Source organism: Abramis brama (assembly GCF_963993115.1).
Source record: "Abramis brama genome assembly, chromosome: 7".
Lineage (NCBI taxonomy): Eukaryota > Metazoa > Chordata > Actinopteri > Cypriniformes > Leuciscidae > Abramis > Abramis brama.
Window position 1 is genome coordinate 23028836 of NC_139969.1, and position 18518 is coordinate 23047353.

The 18518-nt window shown below is 37.1% G+C and overlaps 1 protein-coding gene across 1 annotated transcript; it reads left to right on the forward strand.

The window, feature by feature from the left end:
• Positions 1–382: 382 nt before the first annotated feature.
• Positions 383–17118, forward strand: cdyl (chromodomain protein, Y-like). The gene is made up of 7 exons (XM_084120140.1): positions 383–764; positions 9363–10134; positions 11369–11631; positions 11984–12156; positions 12267–12477; positions 13934–14077; positions 14515–17118. Exons 1-7 carry the CDS (start codon positions 738–740, stop codon positions 14671–14673), a joined length of 1749 nt encoding a protein of 582 aa, XP_083976266.1. The 5' UTR covers positions 383–737; the 3' UTR covers positions 14674–17118.
• The last annotated feature ends 1400 nt before the right edge of the window (positions 17119–18518 follow it).

The window sequence follows — 18518 nt, forward strand, 5'->3', positions numbered from 1 at the left end:
ATTACCATCTTTATTTGGGCAGTCCATTTTGCAAAATGACTATAATATTTATATTTTAATTATCTCTTTTATTAAACAGATAAGCCGAATAATGAGAAGAAAATATTCTAAATACTCTGATTCTGTAAAGTTAAAAAACATTAATGTAGGCTACACGACACATGGGGAACATGGCATTCATGGAAATGTTTTAGACTGAGTCATGGGCTAAAGTCACCTGGCACGTAAAGCTATGGATTATTGTTTAAACTATTGCGAACTTACGTCAGTTATGTTCCATTAGACCTTCATTCAAAAATCAACACCGATAAACATTTGCAAAACACAGATGACCGTCGACAAACAGCTCTATCAAGTGTTGCAGGCAGTGCAAACTCATCTCGACTCTAATCTGCGTTCGATTGAGACTTCCTGTGTGGCAGAACTGAGAGCAGGCGAGCGCGTAATCAGCACTGCCTACACTAGTTTACGGTAACACTCTCGAAAATCGCCGCCTGGACCGACAAAAGTGCTCGTTTGGACTTAATCGGGAATGAAACGCTTTATTCAAACTATAATGTTGTTGGATAGACGTTGAGTGCGAGAACTAAACAGCAAAGAGATCCTCGGTGCGGGTCAAGCACATCTCACCCGACCAACTGAAAAAGGAGGAGAGGCCAAAAAAGACAACTGCAACTGGAGGAGAAAAAGTGTCTACAATCCTCACGGATTGCCACAACGTCGAAGATTATAGTGACATGATGGCCACGGAGGAACTCTACGAGGTGAATGTCGGCGATTTTACCGTTCGTGCTCGTTTAGACGCAGTTAATCGATTATATTTGTGTGTAGTTGCACATAGACGACGCGTCCCGAGGCTCGTGTGGACTGCACTAGCAAACAGTCTTAACAACTGACTTACCCACTCCAATACTAGTTAAAGCTACACCGGTAAGGTTGCATGCTAGCAAACTAAACTAGTAGTATGGAGCCAGTGTCGTCTTTGTTGTTAGTTTGTGGAGTTTAGTGTGGAGAGATGCTGGTGGAGGCAGTGGATGAGGCGGCGGGGGAGGGAAGGAAGGGCACTTTGGGAGAGTGATACTTCATCAAGCTAGCTGCTAACCATGAGGTCTGTGTGGTTTGATGGACACAACAGGGACAGCTGAAAGTGAACTCGGTCCTTTATGGTGTGTTCAGCTCTGCGGGAACTTAGTTTCGACTTCTGTCCAGCAGGACCTGTGAATTTAAACTCGCTTGTAGAGCTTTCAACCTGCCTGTCTCCTAGCAATCCAACAGGGTTGTGTGTTATGATCGCCTTTGCTTGGTTTCATTTTCCACTTAGATCATTCTCAAGTTTTGTTGTTGGTGATGTTATTATAGTAAATAGATAGAATATTGGTGCATCATTTCGCATTTAGAAAGTCTAGTGTCACTTGCTGGCTTGTTTGATGGAATGACTGACATTATTCTCATCTATAGATCTGTTATCAGGGTTTAAAACTGGTGATTTCTTTTTTTAAATGATAAATACATACTGCATGTTTATGCTGCATGAATATACTTAAAGTATTCATTTACATCAATGCTTGAATTGTCAAATACAGTTGCACCGTGTTTCCCCTATCTTTTGAGAATTGGCCCAATGAATATAATGACTAACGTTACATATATGTTTAGAACTGATGTGCTTATTGAGATAAATTCGTCAATAATATGATCAAAAGCTTTACAAAGGTGTGAAGGAGATATAAAGGAGTGATGAAGAGAACAGATTCATTCAAACATGTTTGACCAGTTTATAAAGACCAGTATGAATAATGTCACCATTTTCAAACACCTAGATAATACTCTCCATTCAGATGATGACAATACCAGAACTGTTAGTCATGATCCATATACACGTCTTTTCAAACTTTAGGTGCTTTTTGTTGTGGCTTGGGTCAGCAGACCTGTAAAATTACATAGGCTAGTTTATGTTTACTTATTTGCACCCTAAATGTTGACTCCCACTGTATCATAAAACTAAAGGGATGGTGTTGGACTTTATTCAAAATCTGTTCAGTCTACTCTTCCGTTCTATACCTTTTTTTTACCTTATGAGTGATGAGGTAACAAGGTCTTCATTTCTTATTTCCAAGATATATTGCTAACAGCCTTGTAAATTCAGGAAAATTGTTCATGCCTATTTATTAATGGAATATTTGGGGTTCAATACAAATATGTAAAGTGTGATAGAAAGCAAAGGTTCTGGAAGTAAATTTTCCATTAATTTTCTCAGTTTTTAGCAATAACAGTATTCTTTTCAATAAGGTTGTTAGACATAGCAATGGTATTCTTATGTAGAAGTGTAAAGTCTTTGTGATTTTCAAGCAAATTTTTTAACAAATTGTTTAATTGCTACATTTCCACTAAAGAATATACACCTAAAGTAAAAAGGCCCCGATATACTTCAAGCAAAATCGTGATACACTTGTGTGAACGTATCCACGCCACTATGATCAGGTGCTTTCTTAACTGCTGTCTTTTTTTCATTGGAATTTTCATTGTATGTTTACTTTGTTATTGAGAGGAAAGCACACGCATTTTTACATATTCATCTAAATGCCGCTCCAAGCCCCACTTCCAGAACCATGGATGCTCAAAGTGGCCGTTCACTGTTCTGTTCTATCTATCTATCTATCTATCTATCTTCTGACTTTCTATCTATCCATCTCTATAAACTACTTTAAACTTCAAGCTTTTAAAACTTTTTCTTTCTTTCTTTCTTTCTTTCTTTCTTTCTTTCTTTCTTTTCATTCTAATTCAAATTTTGACAGTTGGAGAGGCCCATTAGACTTCATTAGCTGCCATTCTATGTACTATTTCTAATCAATCGAGACTCATTTAAGGTTCCATTCTATCTAATATTTCTAAACTGAAAACCTTCAAACTTTTAAAACTACTAAACTAAAACTTAAACTAATTAAAACTAAAAAGCTTTTAAAACTTATTCAAACTTTCTGGCTAGGCTTTTCATGCCAACTTAAAGTTTGTCTACAAACTTTTTATCTAGTTACACATGTAATTATAAGTACTTTTTACAAATAAAAAAATAAAAATAAAAAATGGTGTTAAGAATTTTAAACTAATATAGCTTCAAAACATAAAAGCAAGTAGTAAATAAAGATGAACAAAGAAACATACTGCAAGCAATAAAAGATGAGCGAGGTGAGGGAGTATTTTATAGCCAACACAAAACTTTTCCGTTTTCTTCTATGTCATGTCAAACTAGCAACAATTTAGCTTGCTTATGGTTTGTTATACTACCGGTTATGACGGATAATAGTTTCAATTTTTATATTGGATAAAAGGAGAAACATTAAGAATGAAACTTGAACAGACACATGAACAGTTGCTATATCAACATCCTAACATAGAGAATATGCTTAAATAATGTATAGGCTAGTTGTTAGTACACGTCAAGCATTTCCTGCGATTTTGTCGTCCGTCATGTGTACAGATATTTTTCATACACGAGTACACGTTCAAACCCAGAAATGCAAGTTGTTAATTTTCTTAAAGCAATCTAAATCTTTCATTTAAACTGAATTTGAGTCATTGGCCAGTGTTTGGCCTTTGACACAAGCTTGATGTTTCTTATGCTATAATGTGAATGGCACTGGAAAGTGTTTCATTATTGATTAAAAAAAAAACAGAGCAGAGCTGCTCTGTTCTACTCTGTAAACCAGGGGTTTCCAATCCTGCTCCTGGAGGGCAGTTGTCCTGGAGAGTAGGGATGCTCTGATCAGGATTTTTGCAGCCGATACGGACTACCAATTTCTTGTCATAGTGATCGGCCGATACCAATCCTGATCCCAATCATTCAGGCTCTAGCTCTCTGTTGACTTTCACTAATAACCCCTTATATCATAAAGGCATTTTTAATGATTTCATGTTATTTCAATGGCATACATCGATGTCACAACTCTGCTGAGAAAACCCAAGAAAAAGTGATGCAATTTGATTTATTTTGTTAATATTTATGCTTGACATGATGACTATTAGGCAGTATATGATTGGTCATAAATCAAGTTTGAGCTTGTTCACATTCACACTAACAATCATGTGAACTGCATCTGGGCCAAACTTTGTGTTGATATCTCAAAGCAATCAAAAGAAATGGCATTAGGAAACATGGTAGCCTAAGTCAAGAAACTTCTCCAAACAGATAATCTGAGCATTTTACTGAACATAAGAACTACTTGCATGTTTAAACGCCACAAAGCATAAAATATCCTGGTAGATGAGTGATGATCTTTCATCTGAGCGATTGATCCAATCCAAGTGCACTACAGATGTAAAACAGTGTCTGATTGGTCTCTACATCGTCCCTACCCACCGTACCCGAGATCCAGTTTCCATTGGTTGAACTTTTAAATGACATTGGAAAACACTGTGACATGATCGTGATGCAGTCGGATCCCAGAAGTCCTATAGCTTTAGCCAAATAGCATGTCATTTCACTCGTGATGATTTTCTCATGATCTACGCATCGTTATTTTGTGTGTGGGCTCGTTTGAATCGAGACAACTTCCTCTAAGTATTTTTTTTTCTCTCTGTTTACTAATGTTTCACAAAATTAAAAAACAGAACCCATTTAACCCATCCAAGTTAGTGCACACACATTATGAGTATTTAGTAGTGAACTCACTCACACTGCAAACCGTGGAAACACACACCTGGAGCAGTGGGCAGTCATTTTTGCTGTGGCACCCAGGGAGCGATTGTGTGTTAGTGCCTTGCTCAAGGGCACCTCAGTCATTTCTTTACGGTATGTAGAATCGAACCCACAACCTTCAGCTTACCTGTCTGACTTTGTAAGTTAATTTAGAAAAATGTTTGGAGTATTTTTTGTTCACTGACAGTGAGTTAACCACGTTTGATCCAAGTGTGCTACACAAGTCCTGAAAGGTGAAGCCAAAATATGTCGATCGCCCCCAGGTGGCTGGATGCAGTATAGGTCATAAACCCCGTCCTCTCCATGTAATCTAATGGGACGTGAGACAAACTAAACAATCAAAAACACTTCAAAATTTGGTTCTGTCATTTTAGATAGTTTTTATCACGATGTAAGGTCAAGTGTTCATTTTTTTTTTTATATATAATTTTGGTTTTAGTTAGTTATTTGATTCTGTAAAAACTGGGGTGTGGTGTCATGATTGACCACTTTTCTGAGCGAAGTAGTCACTGAGGCACCAACTGACTTTTTTCGGGGTTTCCGGGAAGATATTGGAGTCTTAACTTTAATTTCTATATACTTAAAGCATATCACAATATTAGTTTATACGTTTATTATCACCATTACAGTAAAAAGGCATTTTTGACAAGCTGAGGCAGGCTGCTCTGCTGCTATCCGATCGTGAAAAGACTAGGTGTAATGCCCTCCGAAATGCTTTCGAGATCTTGAAATTAGCTGATGATAAAGAAAATGCAGCTCATATCTGTTGCTTTCGTTGACTTGTACTCTGATAAATTTGTATATAGCACTGGTATTGAAGATTTATATGCGTTTTATATTTGTTTTGCGGAGACACATTTATGTGGCCAAGTGTAAATGTAACTATTTTAAAAAATCAGATAGCTATCTGGTCAGTAAAAATCCCTATGACAGGGGTGTCAAGCTCACTTCCTGGAGGGCCACTGTCCTGCAGAGTTTAGCTCAGACCTAATTAAACACACCTGATCCAACTAATCAAGGTTTTTAGGATTGCTAGAAACTTCTAGGCAGGTTTTTCGGAGGACAGTAGCTCTCCAGGAGCGGAGTTTGACACGTGGTCTATGATATCATAGTTCAATTATTGAAGTGGGGTGGCAAGAGCCTTTGATAATAGTTGGGTTTACTATTGTATTGAGTACATTATAAAGCCTTTTGGTTTCTCAGTTGTGTTTGGTAGTACTACACAACTGCTGTAGTAGAAGTTGTGAAGCTGTTTCCTGCTTATCTAAGAAAGCACATATGTGTGCCTTATTCAGTGCCACAGTGTTGTGAGACCAAACCAAGCCAGCAGAGATTTGCATGCCAAGGAACCTGAAGCTGCTGGCACTTTACACTGCTGTGCCGTTGATGTTGATTGAGGAGTCACACTCTCTGGGTTTCCTGAAGTTCACAAAGAGTTCTTTTGTCTTGTTGACATTCAAAGTCAGATTATTGTCATGACATCTCCTAGTTATAAGCTCCTCTTCATTCCCGTATAGTCTCACTTTTACTGCATATCACTCCTATTACTGTAGTATCATCAGCAACATAACAGGACCTGTAAAAAGACACTTGTCATCATTTACTAGGGCTGTGCCGGTATGCCGAAACACTATTTATTTATTTTTGGATATGAATGCTGATTTACGTGAATATTAAGAGTGACACACAATGCTTTGTTTACAAAAGAAAGAATAGGTTGGCAATTAAATGTTACATCGCAGCCATGGAAACCTCGGGGGCCGGTTTCACAAAGCTATTTTAGACTGGTCTATAGTGTTAGACTAGTCTAAAATTTGCTCATAGACTAGTCTAATGGAAGTTAGACTGTTTCACAAAAATAAAGACTGACTTAATTTAGACCAAAAAAATTAGACACCTTACCCCCAGGCTAACTTAGGTTTAAGACTCTGTTACCTTGGCAACCAGCAGTAACAATCAGTTAGCCTACATTACAAACAGCCAGAAGAAAAGGGAAAATGGCTCATAATTTAAACATTTCTTCTTGTTACTACATTCCCAAGTAAAATGTGCTTGTAACTGTTAGGGCCGTTACATAGTCAACGCGAGCAACGATCGACGCGCTCCCTTTCATAGTCTAAACAGTGGACGCAAGCACCGCTCACTACGCAACAGGGAGTAGTAGAGTCATAGTGGAGTCATAGCTCTGAACGCCAGTCTATTTCGCTTCAAACGCTCGCTTTGGACGCGCGAATGGATTCAAAATGTTCAAGCGTCGAACTAGACGCGGATTTGACGCTCTATTCGCGTTTGGTGTGAACGCAGCATAATAACAGGCTGCGATGTCAAGATTGCAATGCTGGAATGTGTGTGTGTGTGTTTCAGAGAGAGAGAGGCACGGGCGCGATCGAACAGTGGAAACATAAAAACATACTCCGTCATTTATACTCCTCCAACAAACACATATTTTCCGCTGGGGTAAACTGCACTGAGTGGTTGAATGCACTTACTCGATCCGCCATGTTTTTTGTTTTGAAAAGTGTCTTATTTTACCCAGAATGCATTGCAGTGTAGTCCTACTTAGGATAGTCAGAGTCTTAAGTGCTTTGTGCAACGGTCTGATTTAGATGTCTATCTGAAGTCTGACTATCTACTATATCTAAGCCATAGTCAAAGTCTATCTTTGTGAAACCGGCCCCTGGATTCATGCCTAAAAAGAGAGGTATGTGAGCCCATAAATTTAAGCTTTGTCGGCTTTGTATTCTGTTTTGCGATCTGGTTACCCGATTATCAGCAAATTTAACAATATTCCATTAGTTATTCCACTGGACATCTCTTGTTTCTTTTCCCAAATCTTCACTCACATCTCCCCCATTTTGCAGGGTATTATAAACGTTTTCGGTTCGCTTTTAGTTTGGTCTATTATATTTGCATTCTTTACTGTGGACAGATACCTTTTTGCATGCACGTCAAATTCTATTTAACACAGTTTGTGCTTGTTATTGGTAACTTGGTAAGGCGCGTCAAGTTTATTTGTATAACGTTTCACACAAGCCGGTGATTTTATTTTCACTTTATCTGGCAGCGCAAATTCAAACATAGCCTAAATGTCTTACACCATGCAAGATAAAATCCGCTCTTCAGACAAGTGTCAGTTTGGGACAGTTTGGGTCAATTTTGTCATAATTTGGGATAGCTTCAAAATAAATGAAGACTTATATTTTGTGCTGAATTCAAAGTCTTTTGAACCCTTATGATGGCTTTGGGTGAGGAACAGACTTTATTCATTGAAAATCTCGGCACCTGTTTTAGCCCTCTCTGATGTTTTCATGAGAAAAGTAGCTAATTATCATTTCAAGAGGTCTTAAATTAGTTTACTCGTTCTATTTGTTATCAATTATTTTCAATTAATTGGTTGATTGGTTCACAAAACCAGTCTGAAACAATGATTTAATCACAATTCCATGACCTGGTTCATTCATTCAAGTTCAAAGGGTCCTTAAAAAGTCTTAAATTTAGTTTGAGCAAATTTAAGGCCATAAACAGTCTTATCTTTTAAATCAGGGGTGTCCAAACTCTGTCCCGGAGGGCCACTGTCCTGCAGAGTTTAGACTGGGAAATTGAGCACCCACTTCAATTTTCTTACAAAAAAAGTCTTTTGTATGGGTTTCGTTAGATATTTTTAGATATTTAATCATTTAGATATTTAGAAAATGCCAGCAATAAAAAGAACTAGCTGGGTTTGCTGATTAACATGAAAGTCCATAGATATCGCTGTCAGTTCATACTGCCGGTAACACTTTCTCTGACAAGCGGATACAATGAGACATCCTTTCCTGTTTGTTCATGTGAGATTCGACATAAAGCCTATTTAACGTTCTCCTAGGTTACTCCTTTCATCTTAACGATGAGTTTGAATCAGAGACGCTGCGTAACAGAAATTCTCAAAGACCAAATATTTACCAACTTCCGTTAGTTCGTGCGTGCGTGCATGACCAATCAGATTTAACTGAGAAAGAGCGAATAATTTAAATAAATTGTATTTTTGAGCTCTGAACACTTTCATTTTAGTTCATAAGATTTGGCTGCCAAATGAGTCAAATAAATTTATGATGCCAAAAAGTGATGTTTTAAGTAATGGTAAGTTATGATAACTTGATTGCTTTAGTAATGACAATATTAGGGTTTACAGTACAGAGCTGCATATTTGTGTGGTCTGTGCGTGGCTCAAATGCTTTGCTTTCCACTCGGGTATAAAAGCTGCTGTCGGTTAATTAAGATTTGACTGATGAACTTGCGGCGTGTTGACTGATAATTTCCAGTATTATGGACATCTTTGATATTTACTTTACTTTAGTTACAGGTGATATTCATGGCAAATGCAAGAATAGAATACAGGCTTGTGACTTTGGTTGCTCGTTCAATACAGAAAGTATTCAAGCCGGTACTGTAAGCTGCTGTGTGAACAGAACATTTCGAGAATCAAATCTGTAAGTAAATGCAGTTCATATGCTCACTAGCCACAGGTTCCCGACCACTGATCTATCGTAAAAAAAAAGAAAAAAAAAGTGTATTCATAAAAGTGCAATTTCTTAACAAGTTAACAGTTTCTTCTACTCTCTAGTCTTTCAATCTTGCCAGTACTTTATTATTTAACATAAATTTATATCTGCATGTCCCTCTGTAGGTGGAGAGAGTAGTTGGCAAGCGCAAGAACAAAAAGGGCAAGACTGAGTACCTGGTCCGCTGGAGAGGCTATGGCTTTGAGGGAGACACCTGGGAGCCGGAGAGTCACCTGTCCAGCTGCGTCGAGTTCATCCATGAGTTTAATCGGCAACACAGCGAGAAGCAGAAAGACGGAACTTTACTCCGTTCCACGCGGAGCTCTCCCAGCACAGCCGGAGGCAACACTAACATCAATGCCCGCAAACAGATCAACAGGCCTCAGCAGCCGTCAGCGAATCCTAACACAGCGAAGACTTCTCCACAGACCTCAAGCACACCCTCCACAAAACGGCTTCAGCCAGCACAACACTCACCAAACGACAGCGACGCACAGCAGCAGAAGAATAAGCGTTCGGCTGGCGTGAGTAGCACGGGTACAGTCACTGACACGGTCCCTACGGCAGCGCCAACAGCTGCACCCACTATGAGTGCACTGCGCCGTAGTATGGACCTAACAAAATCTGGCATCAAAATCCTAGTGCCAAAGAGCCCAATGAACAGCCGCACTGATACCGAGGAGTCTCCCAGTGAGGCAGCACACAGTCTGGAGCAGGGAGACCAAGAGCCTGATGCTGTGCCCCCTGAAGTGGCCTTGCTGGAGAAACCCACCGGAGCTGTGCGTGTGCCAGGAGAGGAGCGAGCTCGTATGGGCACGAGGCCCAGGACGCAAACGGCCCTTCCGCCACCACAGATTCCCATTACCCCAGCTGCTGTCCGCACATTAAACGGGAAAGGTACAGTCGGCTTAACTTACATTGAGAACATTACATTCTTATGAGGTTTAAGAGAGAGTGCTTTAGTTCTGAGTTTTAGTGTGTTTAAGTCATACTCGAATAATTTGATTTGTATTATGTGTTTCCAGTCATGGAGCAACAATATAAACAGTAATAATCAAGCACTTGATAAATGACAGCAAATGTGTTGCTACAGAACTTCGAATGATTTTTGAGGGTACCTCCTGGAGTGGATTCAAAAGCCGTATACTCATTTATGACGATGCTGATCTTGTGACGAATATTATGATGAAATATAATATAATATTATGACGAAAATAACTTTAAGATGGTATTGATTTTACTCTCATGTTGGGATCTTTGTATAACAGGAGAAAATAATCACATCCTGATATTTATGCCACTTAATGAAATATAACAGTAGGTCTGAGTGGTAATGATTGTAATAATTTGTGTTCATACTTGTGCGCCCTTTTCATATGCAGATGACATGCACCACAATTAATTAATTTCAGGCCATAACCATTTTACCATGTTTTTACCCATAGTTGTGTATCCACTCAAAGTCTACTACCGTTCAAAGGGTTGGGGTCGGTACGATTTTTCAAATGTTTTTGAAAGAAGTCTTTCACCAAGAATGAATTTATTTTATCAATCAGCATACAGTAAAAACAGTAATATTGTAAAATATTATTAAAAATATGTAAAATAATTGTATATATTTATATATATATTATTTATATAATTTTATATAAATGGATTTTAAAATGGATTTTATTACTGCAATGACAAATCTGAATTGTCAACATCAATACTCCAGTCTTCAGTGTCACGTGATCCTTCAGAAATCATTCTATGTTAATTTGGTGCCCAAGAAACATTGAAAACAGTTGTGCTGCTTAATATTTTTTGTGGAAATTGTGATACATTTTTTCCAGGATGATTTTATGTTCAGAGTCCAAAAGAATAGCTTTGCTATGAAATAGAAATCTTTTGAAACATTACAAATGTTTTTACCATTGAATAGAAAATGCCTTTACTTGCTGAATAGATGTAATAATTAAAAAAAATATATATATATCTTACTGCCCCTAACTTTTGAATGTAGATTCAGATATATTAAATTGATAATATAAAGTTGTATTTTTAAAAAAACAATATCATTTATTTTATTTATATGATTTATTTATATAATTTTTATTTATAAATTTTTGCTTTTGTTGTCGTTTCATAGGAGTGACAACCTTCATGGAAGCCTCGTCGGCAAACGGAACGGCCATTACACAGAGTGGTGCGGCAGGAGTGATGGGCAGTTCAGGGTTGACAGGCAAAAGGCGCTTTGGGGACAGTGCGACTTTCGACAAACGACTGCGCTTCAGTGTTCGTCAAACTGAGAGTGCTTACCGCTACAGGGACATTGTAGTTAAGAAACAAGATGGCTTTACACATATTCTGTTTTCTACAAAGACCTCTGAGAACAACTCACTGAATCCTGATGTGAGTCCAAATATATCACATTTTATATTAAAGTTGCATGTAAGAAATAACCCACGCTAATTTGACTATTTTCAAGTATCCTGACATTTAACTCATTGATTTTTATCATCTGATACCTCATCCTCTGAATTAGGACTGGGTGGTATGACCGTAGAAATAAAAAAATAAAAAATATCTGACACCATACAGAAAACATATAAAGTACTTTTCAGATTGTCTAGCAGAAGGGTGAATATAATGGAAGTGATTTAGTTTTGACATGTCTAGCCACATTTTGACGTTGGCATGGTGTAACTAGGTTATATGAAATTACTCTGTAATAAATATAAAGCTTTACTCAAATGGGTTTCAGGTAATGAAGGAGGTTCAGAGTGCCATGGCCACAGCTGCAGCTGATGACAGTAAACTTGTCCTACTGAGCGCCGTGGGAAACGTCTTCTGCTTTGGCCTCGACTTCATCTACTTTATTAGACGGCTCACAGATGATAGGAAAAAAGAAAGCATCAAAATGGCGGAGACAATCAGGTAAAAAATTATGAGAATATACATATTTTAACAGGTATTTTATCATATTTTGGTGATCTGTTTTGTAATAGTAGCTATAGATAAGGCAATGTGTTTTCTGTTGTCTTCAGGACTTTCGTCAACACATTCATCCAGTTCAAGAAGCCCATCATTGCCGCCGTGAATGGGCCTGCTATTGGGCTTGGAGCGTCCATCTTGCCCCTGTGTGATGTAATCTGGGCCAATGAGAAAGCTTGGTTCCAGACTCCTTACACAATCTTTGGCCAAACTCCAGACGCCTGCTCCTCTGTTACATTCCCTCTCATCATGGGAGTAGCTTCGGTCAGTACATCGATAGTGTGGGTCTGGATGAAAGACTCATTTAAGGCTTTTTACACTTTAATATCCAACCTATCAATATTTATTTCTAGGACCTGTCATTTATAATATAAGTACATTGTGAACTATCCAAGAACCCCCTAATATTTTGAAATCACTTGGCTTTATTTCATTTTGCCATTAAACACACACACATATATGCATACAATGGTGTGTTTAATGGAAAATATTTTATATCTTTGAAATAACCTTAGTTAAGGTATTTATCTGAAAATTATTTGCCAAAATAAGGCAAACTACAGCTAAAGGTTTTATTTTACTATGCAAATAAAAAAATGCATAGAAAAACAAAAAGCTCAAAGGAAAAAGTGTACATTGACTACATCATAATCAGTTAATAAATCTTTCTTTTGCGCTTTCTACAATACATATCATTTCAAAGCAGCTTTACAGAATATGCAATTTAGAGTGATCTGTTATCAGAGGTGACATTGTCCAAGTTATGTATTTCAGAAATGTACATATACAATCATGCAGTAATTTAACAGCGTATTAATTTAAGACAGAAACAATGAGCTCATTGAAGTAATGAATACATGTTGTTAACAAATTATTAGGATATATAGAACATTTTTGCATTGGTGCATGTTGATTCAGAGTTCGCGTCATCTGAAGTCCTCGCAGGAGTTGCAATCATCAAAATTTTGTTGGTTTTCTCTTGTTTTTGCATGTTCATAATTTCTTTGTATGACAGTCTGGCCAAAAATTGTCCACACAATTTGGTAGGTTTCATTGTGTTAATCACATTTATAACAATTGACTCCAAGCACAAATACACAATATGATTACAAAACCATTAACACATTTTAACAAATATTTGAATAAAGGGTGAAGATGTAAATTTTCCCTTTTATATTAAAAACACATTTATACAGTGTGCGGAGAATAGTTAGCGTTAACATTAAATAAATTCTATTTCAGATATTTATTTATGTTTTTCTGAAGTTTTCTGCTGGCCCATCATCTCTTTAGTTCTGTGAATTTACCTTCTGCTTTGCTTTAGTTTTAATGTGCTTTATTGGCATGGCAAATAATTGCGCATTTATATTGGCAATTTACATGTAGATTTACTTTTGATTTCCGCAATTCATCCACTACACATACTCAAGCACGTGTGTTTTCAGCGTCTGCCGTCACTCCACATGAACATTAATTACCAGAGCAGCTCTTGAGAGTCTCTTCCCTCTTCATCATTTCACTTAAATATACAATACATACATCATATATACATCAATAATAGACAATTTATTAAGACATTATTTTTAAGGAATATCACACAATTTTAAACATAAGAATTATGTTTGAAATGTCTAATAAAATACTAATAAATAAGGTTGCACGGGTGCATTTTCTCATTGTCTCTTCATTCTGATTCCTTTTCTCTCTCCTGTCACCATAGGCTAATGAAATGCTACTGAGCGGGAGGAAGTTGACTGCTCAGGAAGCTTGTGCCAAAGGACTCGTGTCCCAGGTTCTGTGGCCAGGGACCTTCACACAAGAAGTCATGGTTCGCATTAAGGAGCTAGTATCTTGTAATTCAGTTGTAAGTCATCTTTTCATTTGTTTTGTTTTTTCCTGTCACATTTTCTCAAAGCATACATTCACATATTCCCTTCAACCTTTCATTTTTATTTTTTATTCTTTTTTGCTTTTATGGTGTCTCATTTTAGATCATGTACATTTAATCTTCACAGTCTTTCTAGAATAAATTGGAAACAAGTTAGATCCTCAACTGTGATTCTTCTGCTGTTTTTACAGTCTTTTAAAGCTTTCTGAGACACGTGAGGATTTTGAATCATTAGTACGTCATGAGGAACATTTATGTATTTTGTGTTGAAATGCAGTTGCGATAACAGTGGACTTCTTTACAAATTCACAATGCATCCACATCCATAAGTCATGTGCTTTCTTTTCCTTTTCTTCCTTATTTTGTTCCCCTCATGTTATTTTGTCATGGCGATGCTGCCGGAAACACTGAAGGTTCTGCGCGAGTCCAAAGCACTGGTGAGGAACATTAACCGGGCCGCCCTGGAGCAGGCCAACGAGAGGGAATGTGAGGCACTTAAGAGGGTCTGGGGCTCTCCTCAGGGCATGGACTCCATACTCAAATATCTCCAGAAGAAAATAGACGAATTCTAAATTGATCAAATATCCTACGGGTGTCAAAAACCTCCATCCTCAAGTGCCTGATGTTATATAGACAAGGTTTGTCATTTTTATTAGGATTTTGATGGAACTCCCCATCAGAGGAAGACTGGCGTGGTCTAACCCGCAACTTCATCTTCGTCCAGGACGTATTTCCTTTTCATCCGACTGCAGAAAGCAGCATCTCATTCTGCTACACTTGATAATGACTTTAATGCGAAGTTTGTGATGAATCTTGCACATCTTTCTCTAGGCACTGTGGTGAAGGACAAAATGCTTCGATGCATGTAAATTCCTTTCATCCTTCAGCTCAACCTCTGTTTTATCAGGACTTTATCAGAATTGCTTTGTCGTAGAGGTAATATGGTTCTGGGCTATTTCTCGACATGCCTCCTATGCAGACTGATTGAGAAAAGATGAGTAATGTCAGTTTAATTTTAGACTTATGAGACTTGAATGAGTTGAATTTTGCACTCGTCTCAGTTTGGTTACCCCTAAACTAACAGATTGCCATTATAATCAAGACTTTATAGCTGGTAGCAGGGTTTTTTTAGTTGGTACTTTTATTGCATCAATTAGAAGACATCTCAAGCCTTGTTCACCTTGAATATTCGGGCAAATCTTGCAGGCATTTACATCGGTCAGCCCTTTGTAGTCATAAGAAGATCAGACATTGACAGCAATGAAAATTAAACCAGTGCTTAGGGATTTAGCATCAGTTCTTTTCTAGCATCATCTTGACTTGAAAGCTACTAATGCATTAAAGTGAACAAAATGAATTCTTAAGTACATGTGGATTCGCAAGGCGCTGGCTTAGTAGGAATTAACAGTTATTTGTATCAAAGTTAACATTTGTATGTTTTGCTGGCTTCATTTTAAAAGTTTTCAGCTTAATTATAGTTTTGTTTGCTTTGGAGTAACATTATACCACCAAATAATTTTGATGTAAATGTTGACAATATTTCTAATTTAATAACTTATGACATTATGAAACTGAATGGGGTATGTTCCTCATGAGTCAATAAAGGGTGCTGGCGATTTAAATCTGCATCCTTTTTTTCTGCTGGTTCAAACGGACTGGACTGCTGTATCATCATCAGACGAGCCCTGGAGATTAAACAACCATCTCTAAGGGAAGATCCTACTGAAATTCATCACAAACATATGTAGTTACTAGCTAGTATGCACTATTATTAAATGGAATGGCTATCTTTCAGTTTTGGTTTGGTTTTGTGGGTGGGAATGGAGTTGGTTTAGGAAAATGGGTTGCGAAACTGTCCACGTAAATTGCTTAACAATGTGACTTTGCAAAAAGTTACATGTAGAAATATTTTATTCCCCAGTTCTACCTCTCAAAATCCATAATATGATTTTTAGCAATGAAGCGTCTAGTTTAAATCTTGCTCGTTTTGAAAATCTCGTTCTAAATCATGTTTCTGGTACAGTTATCTATGCACTATTTCTTAATGTTCTGCTCCAAAGTTTTTGCTTTAAATTGGTCTGACTCAATACTTTACAGGTAAGCAAAATTCAATTCAGTAATTAATCAGCTCAGCCCCAGCAATAAAATGTGTAAATTATGTTATGTTGTTAATTCTATTCAGTATTTATTGACCATAGATAGACTTTGCTGCAGTGGTTCCATAACATGGAATAACAGATGGTTGTGTACGTTTTTCCCTTCCCAAATGATTTTGTAAAATTAATTCTTGTTTATGGATTTATATTTATGATTGTGAAAATATAATTGTTTTCATTCTTACTATTATACATATTGAATGCTTTTGTTCAGTTATTTGAATTACTTTTTCAAAACAATGTGGCAGGTTATATTTGATTATGAAGTGCAGTGTGACATTAATAATGTCTTCTACATTTTAACTTGTATGTGATGTTATGTAAACTCTGGTAAACTGATGTCAATGAAACATTAGTTTGATCTGTGATAATTACAATTCAGTATCTGTTAATAACCTGAAAAAAATACACAATTGAATTTAGAAATATAGTCAAAAACACCAGGAACTCCTTTCAATTTTGAATTCTGTATACAGGGTGTTGCAGTTTGATGTAAAACATTGCGGACTATACCTGAGGGAAAAATTGCTTTGTTCCAGTCACTTCACTGACAAAATTATATATTATCCTCATTTTCTGAATTTTAGCATAGCTGTACATATGTGATCTGCCTTTAGTTACAAATGCTGGTCCAAATTAGATTTTTTTATATATAATGGCAAGGCTTATTTCTTATAGTTGATATACTAAATGCTATAAATTGTACAATCTGTAAAGATTTTTTTTTTTAGGTTTTTCAGAACATGTAACAGCTGTGAAATGCCTGGTCCAAATAAATTGATATACTATACTTTTTTTTTTTTTTTTTACCCACTCTTGTGCTTTTATAATTTAATTTGAATAAAACATAGAGAAACATCATCTTTTTGAACCGCTTCAATCTGGTTTTCGTCCCTATCACAGAACAGAAACAGCACTTTTCAAAGTGCTAAATTATTTCCTGATTCTGGTGCCCATAGTATCCTGGTTCTTCTTGATCTCAGTGCAGCATTTGACACAGTGTGCCACTCTACACTTCTTTCTCAACTGTCTGCAATAGGTATCACTGGTGCTGCTCTTCAGTGGTTAACTTCATATCTATCAGATAGACAGCAATTTGTTAGGAAGGGTGAGAAGCGATCCCGTACCGTCACCATTTCTCATGGTGTACCTCAAGGTTCTGTACTTGGTCCTCTTTTATTTCTCATTTATGTGCTGCCACTAGGACAGATCATCAGACGGCATGGTCTCAACTTTCAAAGTTACGCTGATGATATTCAAATTTATTTCATAGTTAAATCCAACTCAGTTTGTCCACCCACTTCTGTTATCTCTTGCCTTCAGGAACTTAAAACATGGATAACCTCTTACAGCTTAATGCTGGGAAAACTGAAATCCTGTTGATTGGCCCTAAATCACAGAGTTTACCCCGACATGACATTTTTATTGATATTGATGGTGTCCAGATTAGGCCTTCAAAAACTGTGCGGAATCTGGGAGTTGTGTTCGACTCCTCGTTATGTTTTCACTCACACATTGGTCAGATTGTTAAATCATGCTTCTTCCACTTGAGGAATATTGTTTGTATACGCCCCTCTCTTAACTTTGGAAATGCTGAAACTGTTATCCACGCTTTTATAACCTCCAGATTGGACTACTGTAACTCCTTATATAGCGGCTTACCCAACAAAGCTATACATCGCCTTCAAATGGTGCAAAACTCTGCTGCTCGAGCCCTTACATATAATAAAAAATCTGCACATATCACTCCTATCCTTGACCAACTTCACTGGCTTCCTGTGGTCAATCGCATCCATTTTAAACTTTTAGTCTTAGTTTATAAAGCCTGTCATGACCCCGCACCTCAATACCTTGCTGAGTTAGTGCAACCATATGTTCCTGTCCGGACCCTTAGATCTAGCAATGACCATTTGCTTGTCGTACCCAAGTATAAACTCTCTACTGTGGGTGGTAGGGCTTTTAGTGTTTTAGGCCCTAAGCTATGGAATAAGCTGCCACCCCTAACCTCCAGACCTTCAAATCTCAACTTAAAACTCATCTATTCACCATACTCAGTAAGTAATTATTTTCCTCTCTATTTCTCTGTTTTCCACTTTTTCATTTTTTATGTTATGTTTACTTTATCGAAATTAATGTTTTCTTAGATTCTATAACTTATGTTAATTATTTGTACTTATTGGTTGTCTCCATCTGCTTTTCTGCTTGTTTGATTGTTATAATAAGCAGATTGCTTGTCTCTTTGTATGTCAACTGTTTGTATT

Coding starts and splice junctions, on each gene's coding strand:
- cdyl (XM_084120140.1), top strand. CDS start 738: ATGATGGCCACGGAGGAACTCTACGAG. Junction 10,135..11,368: donor CCGCACATTAAACGGGAAAG/GTACAGTCGGCT, acceptor GTCGTTTCATAG/GAGTGACAACCTTCATGGAA. Junction 12,478..13,933: donor TCATCATGGGAGTAGCTTCG/GTCAGTACATCG, acceptor CTGTCACCATAG/GCTAATGAAATGCTACTGAG.